This window comes from Helianthus annuus, chromosome 17 (genome assembly GCF_002127325.2).
Source record: "Helianthus annuus cultivar XRQ/B chromosome 17, HanXRQr2.0-SUNRISE, whole genome shotgun sequence".
NCBI lineage: Eukaryota > Viridiplantae > Streptophyta > Magnoliopsida > Asterales > Asteraceae > Helianthus > Helianthus annuus.
Window position 1 is genome coordinate 5,630,248 of NC_035449.2, and position 20,961 is coordinate 5,651,208.

The following is a 20,961-nucleotide window of genomic DNA, read 5'->3' on the forward strand; positions in this document are numbered from 1 at the left end:
TATGTGGATGCAAGTATGTATGTATAAATGTATGTCAGTAGGCATGTAAGTATGTTCGTATGTTTTCAATATGATTGAGTATTGATGCTATTAACAGTGTACCTTGAGGATAAAGTATAATGCAGGTACAATGTTGAAGTCTCATCAGGAAATGGATACTCAGACGGAAACGCCTTACGTAGAGGAATAACGGAATGGAAAGTAAAAGAGTATGAATCTTGATACGTTCATAATGTGAACTAACGTGTGAATTGGTATGGTGAGTGTAGGTTGTGCGAGGCACGGAGGATCACCGAGGAGTGAAGATCAAGGATCGAGTCACAAGTTAGATTGTACGGGATGCTTGAATAAGTAATTTAGCAAACATAGTTTATGTTTCTATTTCGCAAATGAGTTCTATTGATGTATTTATTGTAAAATTGTCACCTCTAAATGGATTTCGAGTAAATTAAGACGTTTTTAATGGAAGAAATTTTATGGTACGAATTTCCGCTGCGTCTTTTCTGTAAAAGCGTGTTAGGGCGTTACAGCTATAGTCCCCAACTTTTGCAATTTCGTTCCCGTATAGTCATTAATGCTAATGGAGGTTAGTTTTTAATGTTAAGTGGATGTGAAATTACAAAATTACCCTTACTATTCAAAATCACAATAAAATATTAAAAGTTGGCCCCACCTTTTTTCTATTCCTATCCCTATCCCACCCCACCCCCTCTCCCCTTCCTCTCTTCCTCTTTTCTTTGTCTGAAACAATCAAACCTCCACCACAAGTACATTTCTTTTTTAATATTATAACTAGTTTTATAAACTGCGCGCGTTGCGCACGCTAAACCGAAGATTTGTAGGTGTGATAACATGTACATTTTACGTTACAACTCATAATGCGATGGCGCTAAACCAAATTATTACATTACAACTGTTAACCAGATTCATTTTTGACCCAACATCGGATTTGGGTTTTTATCATAATCATTGCGTATTTGCCATCATAAATAAAGTTAGCTACATTAAGTTTTTTCTTCGTATCAGGTGAAAGAAGTGCACGTTTCATTACAACAACACCATCTTTCAATATCCCTTTAAAAACACATGAAAACCACCTTTTCCTACTTGTGATTATTCTTTAAACCCCAGTTCACTGTAGCTGAAAACCCTCTTAGTGTCGTGTAACACAAAATGTTTAGGTTGTGTGTAGTGGGGCACCATGTGTGCCTATAAAGCCCCAATGGCGCCTAGCACACCACGACGGTGGGCGTTATGGGGCAAAAAAAGGGGTAGCGCTATCTCCATAGCGGCGTGATGGAGGGAAGTTTTAAAATTTTGACCAATCATTAGTTAAGGGTTTTTATAATTAATTAATAAATTTGAAAATTAATAATTAGGTAATGATGGGTAGGTTCTTTATGACTACGGACTCTATTGATATAACACCCCATGAAATCTCTGCGTAAGGTGGCACGACACGTGTCGCATAACACCCACAAAGGGACTTTATAACTACGAATCACTTTATAAACAAACTCCTTCAATTCCTTTTACTTATTTCTCACATAAACAAAGGCCAATTATTTGATTGAATCAAACTTTACGTACTTTAAATCCTTTTAAACTTTAAACATAAAGAGATGAAAATCTTTTTTTTTTATTCCAATTGTTCTCCTTGTGCAATCAACTTTATCCAGATAAGTAGGAATCAGAAACCACTAATCTTATAAAATAAAAGTATTGAATTTTAATAATCGTAAGTATTCATCGTTGGTTGCCTATAGTTGTAACTTCAAAAATAATTACTGACAGCTCTAACTATTAACATATTGGCCTCTAATGGACCCTGACTAACAGAACCCTAACGCCGTTAATTTCTGGTTGCCGGAAAAACGTTTTTGGCCGGAAAATCCCAAACCTCTTTATAACCTTATTACAGACCTTTAGGAACCATTTTCTAGCAAAAGCCTCAATTATTGAAGTCGCCGGAAAACTCCTTTTTTGCCGGAAAACTTATTTTAGCCGGAAAACATAACTTTTTGGCCGGAAAACTCAACATTTTTGTCTCAAACCTCTTTGTAACCTTCGATCGGACCTTTAGTAACATTTTTCTGGCCCAAAACGTTTTTCCAGTAACCGGAGACTAACAGCGTTAGGGTTCTGTTAGTCAGGGTCCATTAGTGGCCAATATGTCAATAGTTGGGACTTCCAATGGTTATTTTCGAAGTTCGGACTGTTAGCGACCAACGACGAATAGTTATGATTATTAAAATCCAATATTCCTATAAAACATATAAATATTCACACCATACACGCATCAAACCACTAACAATCATAATTAAAATATAGACACAAATGCAAAGACTTGAATGCAACTGGCTAAACAACGTCAACAGTCTTTAATCACATGCATGAAGTTCACAAAAGAAAAGTAGTCACTCACGGATGATGAGTTCAAAACTTCTTAAAAAACTGGTGGATATATTGGTTGATTTCATCAGGTTTTTCTTCATGAAGAAAATGGCATACATCTTTCAGTATGATCACATCTTCTAAAAGAGGCACATCTTTCTTAAATCCGCCTTTTTCGATATAATCTTTAGCACCCATTGTGTTGTAGGTTAAATCAAGATCACCCACAATGAACTTAACCGGAACTTTCACTTGTGCTCCAGTCCATGGTGCGGTTAACTCCCAGTTTCTGTAAATTCATAGTTTTTAATCATCCATTTCTTGCTACGTTAACTAAGCTTTAGTTTGTTAATAAACTTACATGTTTAAGGCGCGATAGTAGTTTAAACCTCCGGTGAAGCCGGTTTTCTCAAACTTGCTGGTGTAGTATGCGAGATCTTCTTTCGACAACCATGATGGCAAGACTAGAGGATCATTAGGTGAAGTTCCGAATCCAATACCCTTGGGTAGTAACAGTGCTTCAGGTTTTCGATAATTGAAGAGATCGTTTAGAAATCTTTCTGTACCCCATACGGCTAATTCGCCTTCAATTTCCCCGGGTTCCTGAAACATATTGACATAAATAACCCAATTAACGAAATCATACATGGATCGATAGATCGAGTATGGTATACGCAGGGCTGTCTCCGAAAATCCTAAAAAAAAATTTGGTCCTGGGCGAGTAAAAGTAATACAAGAATCTAGTTTTAAATTGAAAAAAGATAGGAAGAAAACAGTAACAATGAAACAAAAAGAAAAAAAGAAAAAGGAAAAATTGAGTAGAACCCTTCGGGCCGGCCCTGGGTATACGCGTTAAAAAATAGAATAAATCTGAAATTTAATTTGAAGATTTACTTGAATTTTTATTTAATAATAAGATTGTGAGTTATTACAAACTCATTTAATTTATTGGTGACGCACTAATTTACTGATTGTCGTATTTAATTTCTTAGTTGTGACCAACAAATGTTAGAATTCTCCATATAATTGAAACGCCTTAAGCATTCAACAACACATCAATTTTCCCCTGAGGGGGGATGGGGCAACCTCACGGGTACCCTCCCTGGGTTCAACCTTGTGCCACAACACCGCCGCCACCTCCCCACCCACAAGGGTAGGCAACGGGTTCTGAACCCGTGGTTATTTGGTGGCATTTTGGGGTACACATAATTTTTTTTTTTTACCCGGCCCCAAACTACCTAAACCTATCTGCTCCTATTAACCAAACCAATACCGTTTGAATACTCGAAGACTCCTTACCACCCCACCATCTCCCGTTTAATGTAAACTAGTGGAAAAACAAAAGGAAAAAAAAAAAACCTGAAATCTGATGATGTAGTAATCATTCCCATAAAGAGCACGAAGTGCATCAACAGGCTTGAACTTAGGGTTTCTTGGACTAAAAGGCACACTCAAGTTCACCACAGCCTTAACTTTATCAGGCCGATAAAGACACAAAGCCCAAGCCATAAACGCACCCCAATCATGTCCCACAACAAACACCTTCTCCTCACCAGGTGCCACCACAGCCTCTATGAGCGCCACCAGGTCTCCCACCACATGTAGGGTGGTGAACTTGGTGGGGTCATTGGTGGGTGCACCTGTGGTGTCACCATAGCCACGGAGATCAGGGGCCACCGCACGGTAGCCGTGCGATGCAAGGTAGAGCATCTGGTGCCGCCACGTGTACCAGAGCTCCGGGAAGCCGTGGATGAAGAGAATGGTTGGGCCTTTGCCGAGCTCGGCCACGTGCATGTTTATGCCGTTGACTGCCACCATCTTGTGTTGGATGTCTTCCATTTTATGTGGTTGTATGTGTGTTGTGTTGTGCTTGTGTTTGAAAAAGAATAGGGTGAGAAAATTTCCCATGAGTAAATAAATATGTGAAATAAATAATTGTGTGGTGTCGAGTGTTTGTTGCTCGCCAGCTTAGTTTCATTTAAAGATGAGGGTGACGTGAAGATGCCAATCTCATTTAACACGTTTTTACACAGGGAAAATCCCGAGAATGTCCCTTTTAGACCCGTGACAGACCAGTTCACTTTATTCTATACGGATCGTATAACCTTATACGGCCTGTATATATCATGTGAGAATAAGATTTTACCAATTGGGATTATTAATTCCCTTCAGAAAATATCTTTTTGACCTTCGTTGACACCAATGTCCCCCTTGAACAGGATGGCGCGACGGCGCCATGTATTAAGGTCGGGCGCCATGTATTGGAGAATGAGATAGAATTACATGACAAAATCGCCGGTATATTTATAAAAGTCGATGCCTCGGACGGTGTTTTTGTCGTCGATGTCACGAGCAGCGACGTTGGTCTTACACTTCATGACGTCCCACCGGAGTTTGTTTTACCCTTTTTAAAAAAGATAATAATAGCCAATGAGGTAGTGGTGGAGTTGTTAGGGAAAGACTTGGTTTTCCTTGTGACCTAGGTTCGACTCACACACTCCTCATTAGTTGGTGAAGGGATTACGGGTGGCGGTGGTTCGTCTTGGATGGGAGGCGAGGTTTTACCACTTGTTCTACTGTTGTGCCTTCGGGCGGGTGGAGGTCGGGTTTCCACGCATCTGAGAGAGCTAAGGGACTGGCGGCGGTCGAGTAATCGACCTTGGCAACAGCGCCCGATATCACGATGATTGGCACGTCGTTCCTTGCCGTTCAAAAAAAATAATAATAGTAATAATGAACACTCTTTCAATGCTTTTAATGGTGAGCCTTTTAAAAAAATATCAATGCTTGGTAATAACTAATAAATGCAATCCTTTGAATAAATTTATAATAGAGTTAAATGCTTGGTTGGTCGCTGTGGTTTTCAAAAATTTCAGACTTGGTCCTAGTGGTTTTCTAATTACACGCTTGGTCCCAAAAGTTGTCAAAAATGCACTCGGTTGGTCCTCAGCCCTAACATCAGTTAAATTTCTCAGTTAACTATGTGTGAAATGACTATATTATCCTTGAACAATTAAAAACCTAAAACTATATTACCCTCTGCATCATCTTCATCACCAACATCATACCCATTTCCCTCTGCTCTCTCTCGAATTCACACCGGTGACCGGCCGGTTTTCCGACGTCTCCGTTCTCCGGTAGCACCACACCCACCTCCGACAAACCCCCAACAACCACCTGCCATCCCCCCTTGTTTCCTTCGAGCTGGTGACCAGTGCACCTCTGGCCGGTTGCCGGTCGACTGTCTTACCAATCGAACACCCAACCCCCACACCAGTTTATACCCTCTGCAACATACCAACCTGTTGCATCCCTCAAACGATGATGATGCTGATGGGTGGTTATGGGGTTGGGTTGTTCTGTGTGGAGATCAGAGGTTGAAGAAGAAATGGGTGTTGTGGTCAACTACTTAACTGGAATAAAAGATAAAAGGGGCGATGATGATGAGTTTCTAATTGTCTGAGTGAATCGGTGGTTGAGATATACCAAGTCTTGGCAGGGCAATTCTCCGGCGGTATATATATTTGATGCCACCGTTAGTTTTGCAGCCATGGAGGTTTTATCCAATCTGTACCGATTGTTGTTTACAGATCTGAGCCTCATTCTATTCAACGAAATTGCTTTTATTTATTCACGGAATTGAGTCTTGGAACTGTCATTCAGTTGATTTAGGCTGAATTTTTTATTGGAACTGTCATGTGGTTTTTATTTATTTATGAGTTAAATGCTTTGTTGACATCTTTTGGCTCTGGCTGATGAAGATGATGATGGTGTGGGTTTGTGATGAAGATGGTGATGGTGATGAAGATGATGCAGTGGATGGATGTAGATGATGAAGATGATGTAGATGATGATGGAGATGAAGATGATGATGGTGATGGTGATGAAGATGATGCAGTGGGTTTTGTTAATAAGCAAGGGTATTTTGGTCATTTAATATGGATTTAACTGAGATATTTAACTGATGTTAGGGCTGGGGACCAACCGAGTGCATTTTTGACAACTTTTGGGACCAAACGTGTAATTAGTAAACCACTAGGATCAAGTTTGAAATTTTTGAAAACCACAGAGACCAACCAAGCATTTAACTCTTTATAATATAATGTATATTATTATCTAAAACAAATACGAATGCTTTAAATAAATGCAATCCTAGGAATCGAGCTTGGAATTAAGCATTTAAAAATATTACCAATGTGTTAATTCAGAATAACCGTTATGTGTTGTACAATCGGGAAAGGGGTCGTGGGATGTTACCTAGGATCGGGACGAAGAGAAACATCGCCCTCCCCATCGTTTATCGATCTGTATTTGTGGAGTTTATGGCATCCGTCCGATCACCATCAGCCAATTTCCCTATCTCTCTTCTTTCTCTCTCTTATCTCTCTATTAATTATATTAAAAAATATATAGAAAATGGGATAAATTGAAGGGATGGAAGGGATGGCTTATGTTGTGTTGATGTGGCAGTTGAGGATGAAGAGGACCATAAGGCATAACCTTAATATGTAACTTTCAGACGCTAGAATCATGCATTAATATTTATTAGCAATTCGTCCAAGGACATCAAAACCCAAGCGCCCAACCACAATACTAATGTGCCTAACAACAAAGCCCAGGCGGCCGACCACAATACCTAGGTGCCCGAAAAAACGTCGGCGCCCGATGGCAATACATGACTGATCGACAGAAACTATTGTATGTTTAGTTTAAAAACAAACGCTGGTAGACTTGTGACAAGTGCGTAAGACTGGAGGCAGCACCTTTGATATCGACGGCGGAAACACCATCAGAGACGTCAATTTTTATAAATATACCATCTTTTTGGACACGTGGGTCGATCTCATAGGACCTAAACACCGATGTCACCACCCATATTTGATGGTACATTTGTGGCAACAAAAAGTCAAAGACATATTCTCTTGAAACACGGTCTAATAGGGACATTTTCAAAAATTTTCCTTAGATTTATAACCATACAAGCATGTAAACAGTTTTTAAGTTTATGTATACACAACTTAATTTAACCAATTATATTTCATATGTCGTATTGTCACCAATCAAATACTTAGGTTAAAAAAAATACCCATATACATTAAAAGGGTGGGATATAGATTTCTATTGATCTTCCCTTTGTATATTGCGCGTTTATACAACAAAGCCGTCATTGTCTTATGTTAAGTTTTGTTTGAATTTTAATTATACTTTGTTAAAAAGGGTGGGGTATAGATTTCTATTTATCTTCCCTTTTTAGACTGCGGGGTATGGGGCGGGGGTTTGGGCGTGGGTGGGCTGAAAACGCCCAAGCCACCACCCCGGGTGGGCATGGGTTTGGGCGTGGCCCCTTTTTCGTGGGTTTGAAGCCGGGCGTGGGGCGGTCTGGCCAAGCTGACATGGCGGGCTCTAATTGGACAAACCAAAGAAGCCGTTGGGCTAGCCGTTGATTTAACTATCAATGGCTCAGATCTAGCAAAGCCCACCAAACCCACGCCCCCAACCCCCGCCTCAGCATACCCTGTTTAAATGTGGGTCACCCTATGTCTGCCTCAACAAATGCCCCAACCCAAACCCAACCCCCGCCCCACCATACCCCGCAGTCTTATATGTAATTTCTAGAACATATAGGAGCATCTTATCTTATGTATACTTTTTACCAAAATTATTGATGAATTTCACCCATATGTTTTCTGATCGAATAATAATTTTCCTGACAAGTAACCCACATGGTTATTTTTTAAGTTATTATATTTCTTTACAATAAAGAAACAATATTCTATTTTTTAACGATCAATGTAATCAATTTCGAGTACTCTCGAACACTCACTGGATCAAACGGAGTACTCCAAGAGTAACCCAAGTCCCTGGTAACCCACCCGCTCGCACAAACGATGGTGAAATTACCGGTAAAACACGTTTGGCTCAAGAATCAAACTCAGTTTTCCCTAGGTCTTCTATCATTGTCTATCAGTACCTCACTCTGTAACAAGTGAAATTTAAACTTGCATCTCCTAAAAGAAACACAAGCCTTCCACCATTTGCGTCAAACTTTAATATATTTCTTTTTGAAGTATCAAAATTTAGGATTGTTTTTTTAACTGCCGTAGGGATAACATACAAACAAAAAAATAATAATAATAACCGCTGTAGGGAAATACGGAATGATGGATGCTAGGTTTAGGCGATGCAGATGGAAATGAGAGAAATTACAGCGCCAATTTTAGGTATAACGTCTATTTCTTGATATTGAGTTTATTATATATATGCTTTAATCTGAGATTTGTTCATCTACAATGGAAGTTGATTTTGCGAATTTGTGTAATACTCATTTGTTCGATATTAATTGTTATGGTTGTAGGTATCAAATGATTCCATTCTGGCTGCATCTTTTTTGTAATGGAAACCACAATGAAGGTAAGCATCTTTGATTACATTAATCCTTGTATTCGGTTAAAACTTTCTCGCATATCAATATTGTCAAAACCTAAAATCCCCTCAAACAAATAAAGAATATAGCAGCATTCCAGTTACCAATTTGAATTTGTGATCTTTTGTGTAGACATACTTTATGATTTTTTTTCTGGGTCACGGTCACATTTATTATATATTAGCATTTATTTTTACACTCTGGAAGACTTCACATAGCCTTTGTCCTTCTACTAGATTAGATAATAGCTAATCCCTCCTATTACAGAATCTTATTACTTTAGAGCCCAGGTTTACATGCCATGATATATTAGGAATAAGAACAATGAGACTTATGAAAAGAAGTAGTTACATAATTGATGTCGTAACCAGTTGGTACATTATTGAATTGAGAATAAAGAGACTTGTTGGATGGCTTTCTAGCGATATAATGTAAGGATTTTGATATTTTAATAAATATCGAAAGGTTATCCTTATCATGTAGTCGAAAGGCCACAAAATTTTGTTTCACTTTAGGCCTCCGAAACGGTTGAGCCGGCCCTGATGGAAACACAAGAGTATGTTCGAAAGCATTGATCGAGAAACAAAAAAGCTAGGAAAAACGTACGTATAAAAATCTATTATGTTAAAATAATACGCAAAAGTTGACATTCTTTCTAGGAGGAGATGTGGTTTTGACTCGATACAGGAAACGTTGCCGTTTAAAGAATTGAACTATTGTTATTACTGGATTTTTAGAATTGAACTATTACTTGTTATTACTGGATTTTTTTTTTGTTTTTTTTTCATATAAATAAAGATACATTATCCCAAAAGTAATATGTTAAATTTTATATATTAACTAGTATTAAACACCCCCCCGCGTTGCGGCGGGGGCGAGCACTAGTGCCACACTACTATCAGCGATCACCGACACTGAAGTTGCGGTGTTAAGGCGAAGAAACTAAACCGAAACGTAAAACATAGAATAAAATAACTAAGTTGATTTAGGACTCGCGCGTTACGATGAACCCGCGTCTATTTTATCCCGTTTGACAGGTTCATCGTAATCTATATATAATATATATCATTACCACTATACAAACCATAATGCATACATTACAACATCCATTGCATCAATATGCTGCAAATTATATTTATACAAGATTTTGGTTAAATTAAGTATATTATTATAAATAATAGTAATTTACAAATAAAACAACACAACTTTGAATGGATCAAACCAATTGAATATAGTAAGATAATGAAACCATTATTTGATTAGGGTACAACCACTTAAGCACAATTTACAACCATACATACATACAAAACATATTGAATTTGGTAAGGTAATGAAACCATTATTATTTGATTAAGGTACAACCACTTAAACACAACTTACAACCTATATTTGACTAAGGTACAACCACTTAGGCACATGTTACAACCAATGATGTTGTGATTAAGTTGTAAAATTATTAAAGTATTTGGGTTAAAAGTAAAATAATAACTAAAGACAAAATAAAAATTAAAGACAAAAAAAAAATCAAGTGGATACAACCATTTTTGCTAAAATTACAACTAATAATGCAACAAAAAAAATCAAGTGGGTACAACCATTTTTACTAAAATTACAACTAATAATGCAACAAAATGTTATAAATTAATATATAGTTATTAGTTAATTATTCAAATCCAAATTAAGGAAGACATAACCAACCACCAACACTTTACAAGGATATATCGTGTGAGATTATTCAAATGCAAATTAAGGAAGACATAACCAACCACTAACACTTTATAAGGATATATCGTGTGAGATAAAACTCTCAGAGGTTTTATCACGCTACAAAAGCAACATGTAAACTGAGAACTTATTGTTAGTTTGCACGGTACTAAATAAACCTTTAGTTATGCAAGTGGGCCCCTCCTTTTCTTCCTCTCGTTCCTGCTAAAAGGCTGGCGAAGACAACAATGATGCCTAGGAGATTGTGCTTGGGGCACCATTGGGGTGATGTGGCTACGGGCTTTATTTCATACTAAGCAGTCTAAGAAAGATGATAATTTGATTTTTCTCATTTACTCTTATTTTACTTTTTTTTTTTTTAAAAAAAAACTAGTTTTATCATATATTAGTAAAAAAAATGTTTGCTTGAAAAGTCTTTGGAAAATAAAATGAAAATGAAGCTTTGAATTCAAATATTCGTGTCACAGTTCTTTTTCATAGAGGTGGGGATTTTCACGATTCTTTTTTCTTTGTGTTACGAATTCCTTTTACTTTTAAATGAAGTTGTTGCACTTAACTTTACGAAAGCAAACAAGCAAGAAACATGTGGTTGCGTGCACTAGTGTTCCCACAAACAACTCATTGATATTCCTAAACACCAAATCTCACGTCTCTCTTAGACGTATGGGTGTTCAAAAAACTCATGGCTCACTACTCGTTTGAAACTTACTCGAAAAAAGCTTGAAGAAAGCTCGACTCGAAATTGGCTTGGTTGTGAACGAGCCGAGCTCGAGCTTGGCCTGGCTCGACTCGTGAGCTAGCTCGATAAGGTTTACATCCTTCATTTTTATGTCCCACATCGCTTAGAAAATAAAAACTACTCCAAAAGAAGGTAAAGACAATGTACTAAGTGAATTAACTATTTATACTTGCATATTTAGCCATATGGTTAAATTAAATGGCAATTATGGCCCTTAGTCTATGAGGAAATTCATTTTAATGGCTTTTTAAGTAGCAAATTTTGTTGTTCGTTGTTAGTTCGAGCTAGATCGAGCCAAGCCGAGCTAGCTCGAATTCTAATCGAGTCGAGCTCGAGCCGAGCCAACTTAAATCAAATAATGCCCTACTTAGACACCATGCGTAGTCGTTGTGGTGAATAATGCCCCACCCTATGGCGTTTTGCGTCATGTGACAGCCCGTCAACAATGTGGCATTATTGGCGTTTTTACAAAAGGGGTGTAGTGGGGATGTGGAGAATTATGTTAAATGAGATGTAATATAATTAAATAAAACAAAAACCATCAAAAAAATCTTATTGGATAAAGAATGAGAAGATGGAGGATGATTGGACAAACAAATGGGGGGCAAGGCGTGTTTTAAATCATACCAAAACAAAAAAACTGACCAATCACGCCCAGAGAGCGGTGGTAGGGCGATATTGGGCGTTTTTTGGTGGCTTTTTTTTAAAAATACTACACCCATTACGGGTGGTCTTAGCGTGTAAGTGACACTCCAAACCTAAATTGTAAAAGGGACCCCAAAAAGGAACTCCATAGACATAAATTTCCATTTCACCATTTTCTAAATTAAATTATATTAGGTGATGCCCCGCCCGCGTTGCGGGGCGATCGCCGAATAATTCTCAACCAATTTAAAAAACATTGCCATAGTTTTGCTACAAAGAAAAAGTAAAAAAAGTGTTAAACAGCTCTTTGACACGATTTTTAGCTGAAGGACAAAGTCATATTTTTATTTTTACTTGGGAGAAAAATCAATTTTTTTTCCCCGAAGGTAAAATCCTAATTTTTAACTAGGGAAAACCATATTTTTATTTTGCACTGGGAGCAAAAACGTAATTTTGAATTGAGGGTGATATCGTAATTTTGAACCAAGGGGAAATTCGTAAATTTTAGCTGGGGGTAAAAGCATAAATTTATTTTTAACTGGGGGCAAATGCGTAATTTTAAATTGTGGCTAAAACCGTAATAAATTTGAACCGAGGGCAAAATTGAGAAATTTAGCTGGGAGTAAAAGCGTCATTTTGTTTTGAATTGGGGGCAAATACATAATTTTAAACCGATGACAAAATCGTAACTTTTAAGCGGATATAAAATCATAAATTAATTAGGCCAATAGGGGAGTGCCAGGCAGCTGCCTGGCACTGTTCTCTTGCCGCCCATGTCAACCAATAAAGGCCAACAACTATTGCCGCCGACACTGTTGTTTGTAGATGTTGAAAATATGTTACTCTCTTTTTATAGGTGAAGACAAAAACTTTTGTTACTGTTCATTTCATTCAAATTTTAATATATGTATAATATAATGTATAATATCTAACACAATTTTTTAAAATAAATAAATATCTAAAAACATAAAACTATTAAACTAAAAAAATAATTATAATTGATAAAATACATAAAATTTCGACCAAAATAATAAAATATTAAGTTTAACCAGTTTAGACTAGGATTTTGACCCGCCGCGCGTTGCGGCGGTGTCAAAAGTTAAAGTAACTCGTATTTATACTTTATATTTAACCCGACTCTTTACTAAAAAATATTACGTCGCCGTCGAATGAAAACGTATTATATTTGACCCAACTCGCTTTCGAATACAGTTTACGAACGTAGATAAAATAAGTATAAAACGTATTATTTTTTACCAGACTCACTTGAGAAAAAAAATTATGTCAAAACGTGAATTTAAGATGACAGGTACGTTAAAACTGCGATACGCAACACATTACGTTGACGACACCTTAGTTGTTTATAGCGGACGTCACATTATGTGATGCGTTGACCATATAAAACACGTGTTTGATGTATTCGATCAAACTCAGTGTAACCTATATAAGTATTGTGGTTACAATGTACAATGATGACAATAACGTATGATGCCCGCATGTGACATTACACGTTTTTGACTTTGTTACACACGATACTTTCGTGACATTAACGTCATTATGTATATATAAGGTATGGCTCGATCCTTGTGGTGTAAAGTTGTAACATTATTTTAGAAAATCGTGTAAAGTCGTAAAAATAATCTAGAAATTAACATGTTTATACATAGATAAAAAAAATAGTATAATAATGTGTGGCGCTATGGTCTAAAGTCGTAAAGGCAATTCAAATAAAATGAGACGTCAAGTTATTAAGTAGAAAAAGTTGGCGGATCAAAGTTGTCAATTACCAAAAGTTAAAAGTGAATGCGTAACTTACTTAGTTTGAAAGTGTGAAGTGAAAGAAATAAAAGTATAAAGGGTTAGAAAGTAAAAGTATTGGAGTTAGAATTCTAATAGGGTGCTACTTTCTACACCCCCCCTATTTACTTTTTTCACCCCCCTCCTCTCACATACTTACAGGTGGGGCCTGCGTAGGACCGACAGTTTTCCTCTCACAAGGGGGGGTGTAATCAGGAAGGAGGGGGGGTGTGTATAGAATGGGCCTTCTAATATATGAAAATTGAAAGGAGATAAATGTTTAGAGGCTAAATGTGTATTTATGTAAAAGTTAAGAACTTAAAAGACAAAAATCCACGGACTTTGCCTTTTAAGATGTTATAAAATTTAGTTAACAAAATACAGGTGTCAAAATGGAAAATGTCACATAGAAGGGGCCAAAAAAAAATGTGTTACAAAATATAAGGGGTCAAAAAGGAAATAACACTGATACAGTAAATAAGGCAGAACATTAAGGGGTGAAAGTGATTCTTTTTCAAAGTTTAGGGGTGTGTTTAGGTCGGTGGCAAAAACCACCGACCTTTGTTTTTAAGATATAGGTAATTTATAATGTGTTCCACAAGTCACATTGGAGTCCGAAACTCTTTTTCATAGAGTGTGCCTATTGGCACACTAAAGTGCCTATTGGCACACCAAACCCTAGCAAAAGTTAGGGTTTATCTACGCTGCGTATTGGTCAATACGCAGCCTATAAGGTTAACCCTAGACGCTGCGTATTGACCAATACGCAGCGTAGATAAACCATAGATCTCAGTGCCTGATTACCAATCATTGCACAGAAAACAAGGGCCCTATACGCTGCGTATTGACCAATACGCAGCGTATAGAAAACTGATGCACATTTGGGGTCATTTTGGTAGGTTTGAAGTGTCAAATGTTTGCCAGGTTTCTATACGCTGCGTATTGGTCAATACGCAGCGTATATAAACTTGGTAAAATTTGACACTTCATACCTGGAAACATTTTGTGTCAATTTCAGAAACATAAGGGACCATTATTGTAAATCCTGGAATCATCAGGGACCATTTATCTAAATTATGAAACAACAGGGACCATTTTTGTATATTCATGAAACTTCAGGGACCATTTTTATAAAAAATGAAACACCAGGGACCAAAATGTAAATATATATAAAATCAGTATAAAAGGGGGTCTTCTTTAAAGAACCGGCCCTTATCAAGAATCGAACTCGTGACCTATCATTTAGAACCGTAAAGCCTTAACCAGTTTATCCTCCGTTCCGGAGCTGTTAGAACATGGAACTTAATTCATATATGCAGTAACTGCTAATAGGCTGCGTATTGGCCTATACGCAGCGTATACTGACACCTTGTATACGCTGCGTATTGGTCAATACGAGGCGTATAAAGCCTTCTGAACTTTAAATTCACACAGAACTTGTTGTATTCCAGATACAATCGTTAGGCCCGTACGCGCCTTACGGACGACGTCGACTAAATAATAAAAAAAATATTATTTAGTCGACGTCGTCCGTAAGGCGCGTACGGGCCTAACGAGCGTCGAAACTAAGTCCGTCGTTGCCCGTTAGGCCCGTACGCGCCTTACGGACGACGTCGACTAAATAATAAAAAAAATATTATTTAGTCGACGTCGTCCGTAAGGCGTGTACGGGCCTAACGAGCGTCGAAACTAAACCCGTCGTTAAAATTTTAACGACGGGCTTAGTTTCGACGCTCGTTAGGCCCGTACGCGCCTTACGGACGACGTCGACTAAATAATAAAAAAAATATTATTTAGTCGACGTCGTCCGTAAGGCGCGTACGGGCCTAACGAGCGTCGAAACTAAGTCCGTCGTTGCCCGTTAGGCCCGTACGCGCCTTACGGCTGATAAATTTACAAAAATGGTCCCTGAGGTTTGATGTGTTTACAAAATCGGTCCCTGAGATTTGATGACTTTACAAAAATGGTCCCTGGTGTTTCCAGGATTTACAAAAATGGTCCCTGGTCAATTTCTGAAACACAAGGGACCATTTTTGTAAATCCTGGAAACACCAGGGACCATTTTTGTAAATTCATCAAACCTCAGGGACCAATTTTGTAAACACATCAAACCTCAGGGACCATTTTTTTAAACATAAACTTAAATTGTTTTTTTTTTAACGACGTCGGGCCTTACGGGCAACGACGGACTTAGTTTCGACGCTCGTTAGGCCCGTACGCGCCTTACGGACGACGTCGACTAAATAATAAAAAAAATATTATTTAGTCGACGTCGTCCGTAAGGCGCGTACGGGCCTAACGAGCGTCGAAACTAAGTCCGTCGTTGCCCGTTAGGCCCGTACGCGCCTTACGGACGACGTCGACTAAATAATAAAAAAAATATTATTTAGTCGACGTCGTCCGTAAGGCGCGTACGGGCCTAACGAGCGTCGAAACTAAGTCCGTCGTTGCCCGTTAGGCCCGTACGCGCCTTACGGCTGATAAATTTACAAAAATGGTCCCTGAGGTTTGATGTGTTTACAAAATCGGTCCCTGAGATTTGATGACTTTACAAAAATGGTCCCTGGTGTTTCCAGGATTTACAAAAATGGTCCCTGGTCAATTTCTGAAACACAAGGGACCATTTTTGTAAATCCTGGAAACACCAGGGACCATTTTTGTAAATTCATCAAACCTCAGGGACCAATTTTGTAAACACATCAAACCTCAGGGACCATTTTTTTAAACATAAACTTAAATTGTTTTTTTTTTAACGACGTCGGGCCTTACGGGCAACGACGGACTTAGTTTCGACGCTCGTTAGGCCCGTACGCGCCTTACGGACGACGTCGACTAAATAATAAAAAAAATATTATTTAGTCGACGTCGTCCGTAAGGCGCGTACGGGCCTAACGAGCGTCGAAACTAAGTCCGTCGTTGCCCGTTAGGCCCGTACGCGCCTTACGGACGACGTCGACTAAATAATAAAAAAAATATTATTTAGTCGACGTCGTCCGTAAGGCGCGTACGGGCCTAACGAGCGTCGAAACTAAACCCGTCGTTAAAATTTTAACGACGGGCTTAGTTTCGACGCTCGTTAGGCCCGTACGCGCCTTACGGACGACGTCGACTAAATAATAAAAAAAATATTATTTAGTCGACGTCGTCCGTAAGGCGCGTACGGGCCTAACGAGCGTCGAAACTAAGTCCGTCGTTGCCCGTTAGGCCCGTACGCGCCTTACGGACGACGTCGACTAAATAATAAAAAAAATATTATTTAGTCGACGTCGTCCGTAAGGCGCGTACGGGCCTAACGAGCGTCGAAACTAAACCCGTCGTTAAAATTTTAACGACGGGCTTAGTTTCGACGCTCGTTAGGCCCGTACGCGCCTTACGGACGACGTCGACTAAATAATAAAAAAAAATATTATTTAGTCGACGTCGTCCGTAAGGCGCGTACGGGCCTAACGAGCGTCGAAACTAAGTCCGTCGTTGCCCGTAAGGCCCGACGTCGTTAAAAAAAAAACAATTTAAGTTTATGTTTAAAAAAATGGTCCCTGAGGTTTGATGTGTTTACAAAATTGGTCCCTGAGGTTTGATGAATTTACAAAAATGGTCCCTGGTGTTTCCAGGATTTACAAAAATGGTCCCTTGTGTTTCAGAAATTGACCAGGGACCATTTTTGTAAATCCTGGAAACACCAGGGACCATTTTTGTAAAGTCATCAAATCTCAGGGACCGATTTTGTAAACACATCAAACCTCAGGGACCATTTTTGTAAATTTATCAGCCGTAAGGCGCGTACGGGCCTAACGGGCAACGACGGACTTAGTTTCAACGCTCGTTAGGCCCGTACGCGCCTTACGGACGACGTCGACTAAATAATATTTTTTTTATTATTTAGTCGACGTCGTCCGTAAGGCGCGTACGGGCCTAACGAGCGTCGAAACTAAGCCCGTCGTTAAAATTTTAACGACGGGTTTAGTTTCGACGCTCGTTAGGCCCGTACGCGCCTTACGGACGACGTCGACTAAATAATATTTTTTTTATTATTTAGTCGACGTCCTCCGTAAGGCGCGTACGGGCCTAACGGGCAACGACGGACTTAGTTTCGACGCTCGTTAGGCCCGTACGCGCCTTACGGACGACGTCGACTAAATAATATTTTTTTTATTATTTAGTCAACGTCGTCCGTAAGGCGCGTACGGGCCTAACGAGCGTCGAAACTAAGCCCGTCGTTAAAATTTTAACGACGGGTTTAGTTTCGACGCTCGTTAGGCCCGTACGAGCCTTACGGACGACGTCGACTAAATAATATTTTTTTTATTATTTAGTCGACGTCCTCCGTAAGGCGCGTACGGGCCTAACGGGCAACGACGGACATAGTTTCGACGCTCGTTAGGCCCGTACGCGCCTTACGGACGACGTCGACTAAATAATATTTTTTTATTATTTAGTCGACGTCGTCCGTAAGGCGCGTACGGGCCTAACGGGCAACGACGGACTTAGTTTCGACGCTCGTTAGGCCCGTACGCGCCTTACGGACGACGTCGACTAAATAATATTTTTTTTATTATTTAGTCGACGTCGTCCGTAAGGCGCGTACGGGCCTAACGAGCGTCGAAACTAAGCCCGTCGTTAAAATTTTAACGACGGGTTTAGTTTCGACGCTCGTTAGGCCCGTACGCGCCTTACGGACGACGTCGACTAAATAATATTTTTTTTATTATTTAGTCGACGTCCTCCGTAAGGCGCGTACGGGCCTAACGGGCAACGACGGACTTAGTTTCGACGCTCGTTAGGCCCGTACGCGCCTTACGGACGACGTCGACTAAATAATATTTTTTTATTATTTAGTCGACGTCGTCCGTAAGGCGCGTACGGGCCTAACGAGCGTCGAAACTAAGCCCGTCTTATATGTAGTAACTGCGTACAGGCCTAACGAGTGTCTCTGGAATATAACAGGTTCTGTGTGAATTTAAAGTTCAGAAGGCTTTATACGCTGCGTATTGGTCAATACGCAGCGTATAGAAAACTGATGCACATTTGGGGTCATTTTGGTAGGTTTGAAGTGTCAAATTTTTGCCAGGTTTCTATACGCTGCGTATTGACCAATACGAAGCGTATATAAACTTGGTAAAATTTGACACTTTGTGTCAATTTCAGAAACATAAGGGACCATTATTGTAAATCCTGGAATCATCAGGGACCATTTATCTAAATTATCAAACAACAGGGACCATTTTTGTATATTCATGAAACTTCAGGGACCATTTTTATAAAAAATGAAACACCAGGGACCAAAATGTAAATATATATAAAATCAGTATAAAAGGGGGTCTTCTTTAAAGAACCGGCCCTTATCATGAATCGAACTCGTGACTTATCATTTAGAACCGTAAAGCCTTAACCAGTTTATCCTCCGTTCCGGAGCTGTTAGAACATAGAACTTAATTCATATATGCAGTAACTGTTAATAGGCTGCGTATTGGCCTATACGCAGCGTATATTGACACCTTGTATACGCTGCGTATTGGTCAATACGAGGCGTATAAAGCCTTCTGAACTTTAAATTCACACAGAACCTGTTGTATTCCAGATACAATCGTTAGGCCCGTACGCGCCTTACGGACGACGTCGACTAAATAATAAAAAAAATATTATTTAGTCGACGTCGTCCGTAAGGCGCGTACGGGCCTAACGAGCGTCGAAACTAAGTCCGTCGTTGCCCGTAAGGCCCGACGTCGTTAAAAAAAAAAACAATTTAAGTTTATGTTTAAAAAAATGGTCCCTGAGGTTTGATGTGTTTACAAAATTGGTCCCTGAGGTTTGATGAATTTACAAAAATGGTCCCTGGTGTTTCCAGGATTTACAAAAATGGTCCCTTGTGTAAATTTATCATCCGTAAGGCGCGTACGGGCCTAACGGGCAACGACGGACTTAGTTTCGACGCTCGTTAGGCCCGTACGCGCCTTACGGACGACGTCGACTAAATAATATTTTTTTTATTATTTAGTCGACGTCGTACGTAAGGCGCGTACGGGCCTAACGAGCGTCGAAACTAAGCCCGTCGTTAAAATTTTAACGACGGGTTTAGTTTCGACGCTCGTTAGGCCCGTACGCGCCTTACGTACGACGTCGACTAAAGAATATTTTTTTTATTATTTAGTCGACGTCCTCCGTAAGGCGCGTACGGGCCTAACGGGCAACGACGGACTTAGTTTCGACGCTCGTTAGGCCCGTACGCGCCTTACGGACGACGTCGACTAAATAATATTTTTTTTTATTATTTAGTCGACGTCGTCCGTAAGGCGCGTACGGGCCTAACGAGCGTCGAAACTAAACCCGTCGTTAAAATTTTAACGACGGGTTTAGTTTCGACGCTCGTTAGGCCCGTACGCGCCTTACGGACGATGTCGAGTAAATAATATTTTTTTTATTATTTAGTCGACGTCGTCCGTAAGGCGCGTACGGGCCTAACGGGCAACGACGGACTTAGTTTCGACGCTCGTTAGGCCCGTACGCGCCTTACGGACGACGTCGACTACATAATAAAAAAAATATTATTTAGTCGACGTCGTCCGTAAGGCGCGTACGGGCCTAACGGGCGTCGAAACTAAGCCCGTCGTTGCCCGTAGGCCCATACGCGCCTTACGGATGATAAATTTACAAAAATGGTCCCTGAGGTTTGATGTGTTTACAAAATTGGTCCCTGAGGTTTGATAAGTTTACAAAAAATGGTCCCTGAGGTTTGATAAATTTACAAAAATGGTCACTGTAAACCCTAATCAAACAAATCAAAAAAACACCCCTAATTTACTGTAAACCCTAATCAAACACATCAAACAAACACCCCTAATTCACTGTAAACCCTAATTTACCTATGATACAGCCCTAATTTACGGATAAAATAGCAAAAAAATCAAAATTACTTAAATAGGTTGAGTATATACCTCGATTATACTTCGAATTCGCGTGTATACGGTCGGAAATACGTAGTCGCCTTCGTAGGGGTTCGTAGTGGGTTTTTTTTGTAATTTGGGGAAGAACATACGCTGCGTAGGGGTTTTCCTGATTTATATCAGAAGCTATACGCAGCGTAGTGACCAATACGAAGCGTATGTGGGTGTCTAAAATTACGATTTAGCCCTTCTATCAGTGCTATACGAGGCTTAATATAAGGGCAAAAACGTCATTGTGCACCTTTATATACGCGTCGTATTGATCTCTACGATACGTATATAAGATGTCATCACAA

At 39.4% G+C, this 20,961-nt stretch overlaps 1 protein-coding gene and 1 long non-coding RNA gene across 2 annotated transcripts; one reads left to right on the plus strand and one right to left on the minus strand.

Annotated features, from left to right (window-relative positions):
* Positions 1-2,218: 2,218 nt before the first annotated feature.
* Positions 2,219-4,340, minus strand: LOC110921195 (epoxide hydrolase A). The gene is made up of 3 exons (XM_022165481.2): positions 3,754-4,340; positions 2,756-2,997; positions 2,219-2,683 (listed from the first exon to the last, which is right to left on the minus strand). Exons 1-3 carry the CDS (start codon positions 4,300-4,302, stop codon positions 2,437-2,439), a joined length of 1,038 nt encoding a protein of 345 aa, XP_022021173.1. The 5' UTR covers positions 4,303-4,340; the 3' UTR covers positions 2,219-2,436.
* A 4,190-nt stretch (positions 4,341-8,530) lies between these two features.
* On the plus strand, positions 8,531-8,921 carry LOC110926181. The gene is made up of 2 exons (XR_002585024.2): positions 8,531-8,615; positions 8,750-8,921. It is a non-coding gene; the product is annotated as an uncharacterized LOC110926181 (long non-coding RNA).
* Positions 8,922-20,961: the final 12,040 nt, after the last annotated feature.

Bases quoted from the DNA above. Each gene is read 5' to 3' on its own strand.
- LOC110921195 (XM_022165481.2), bottom strand. From the start codon at position 4,302: ATGGGAAATTTTCTCACCCTATTCTTTTTCAAACACAAGCACAACACA. The intron at 2,998-3,753 runs GTTTTTTTTTTT...AATATGTTTCAG, and splicing joins ACTACATCATCAGATTTCAG to GAACCCGGGGAAATTGAAGG. The intron at 2,684-2,755 runs GTAAGTTTATTA...ATGAATTTACAG, and splicing joins TACTATCGCGCCTTAAACAT to AAACTGGGAGTTAACCGCAC.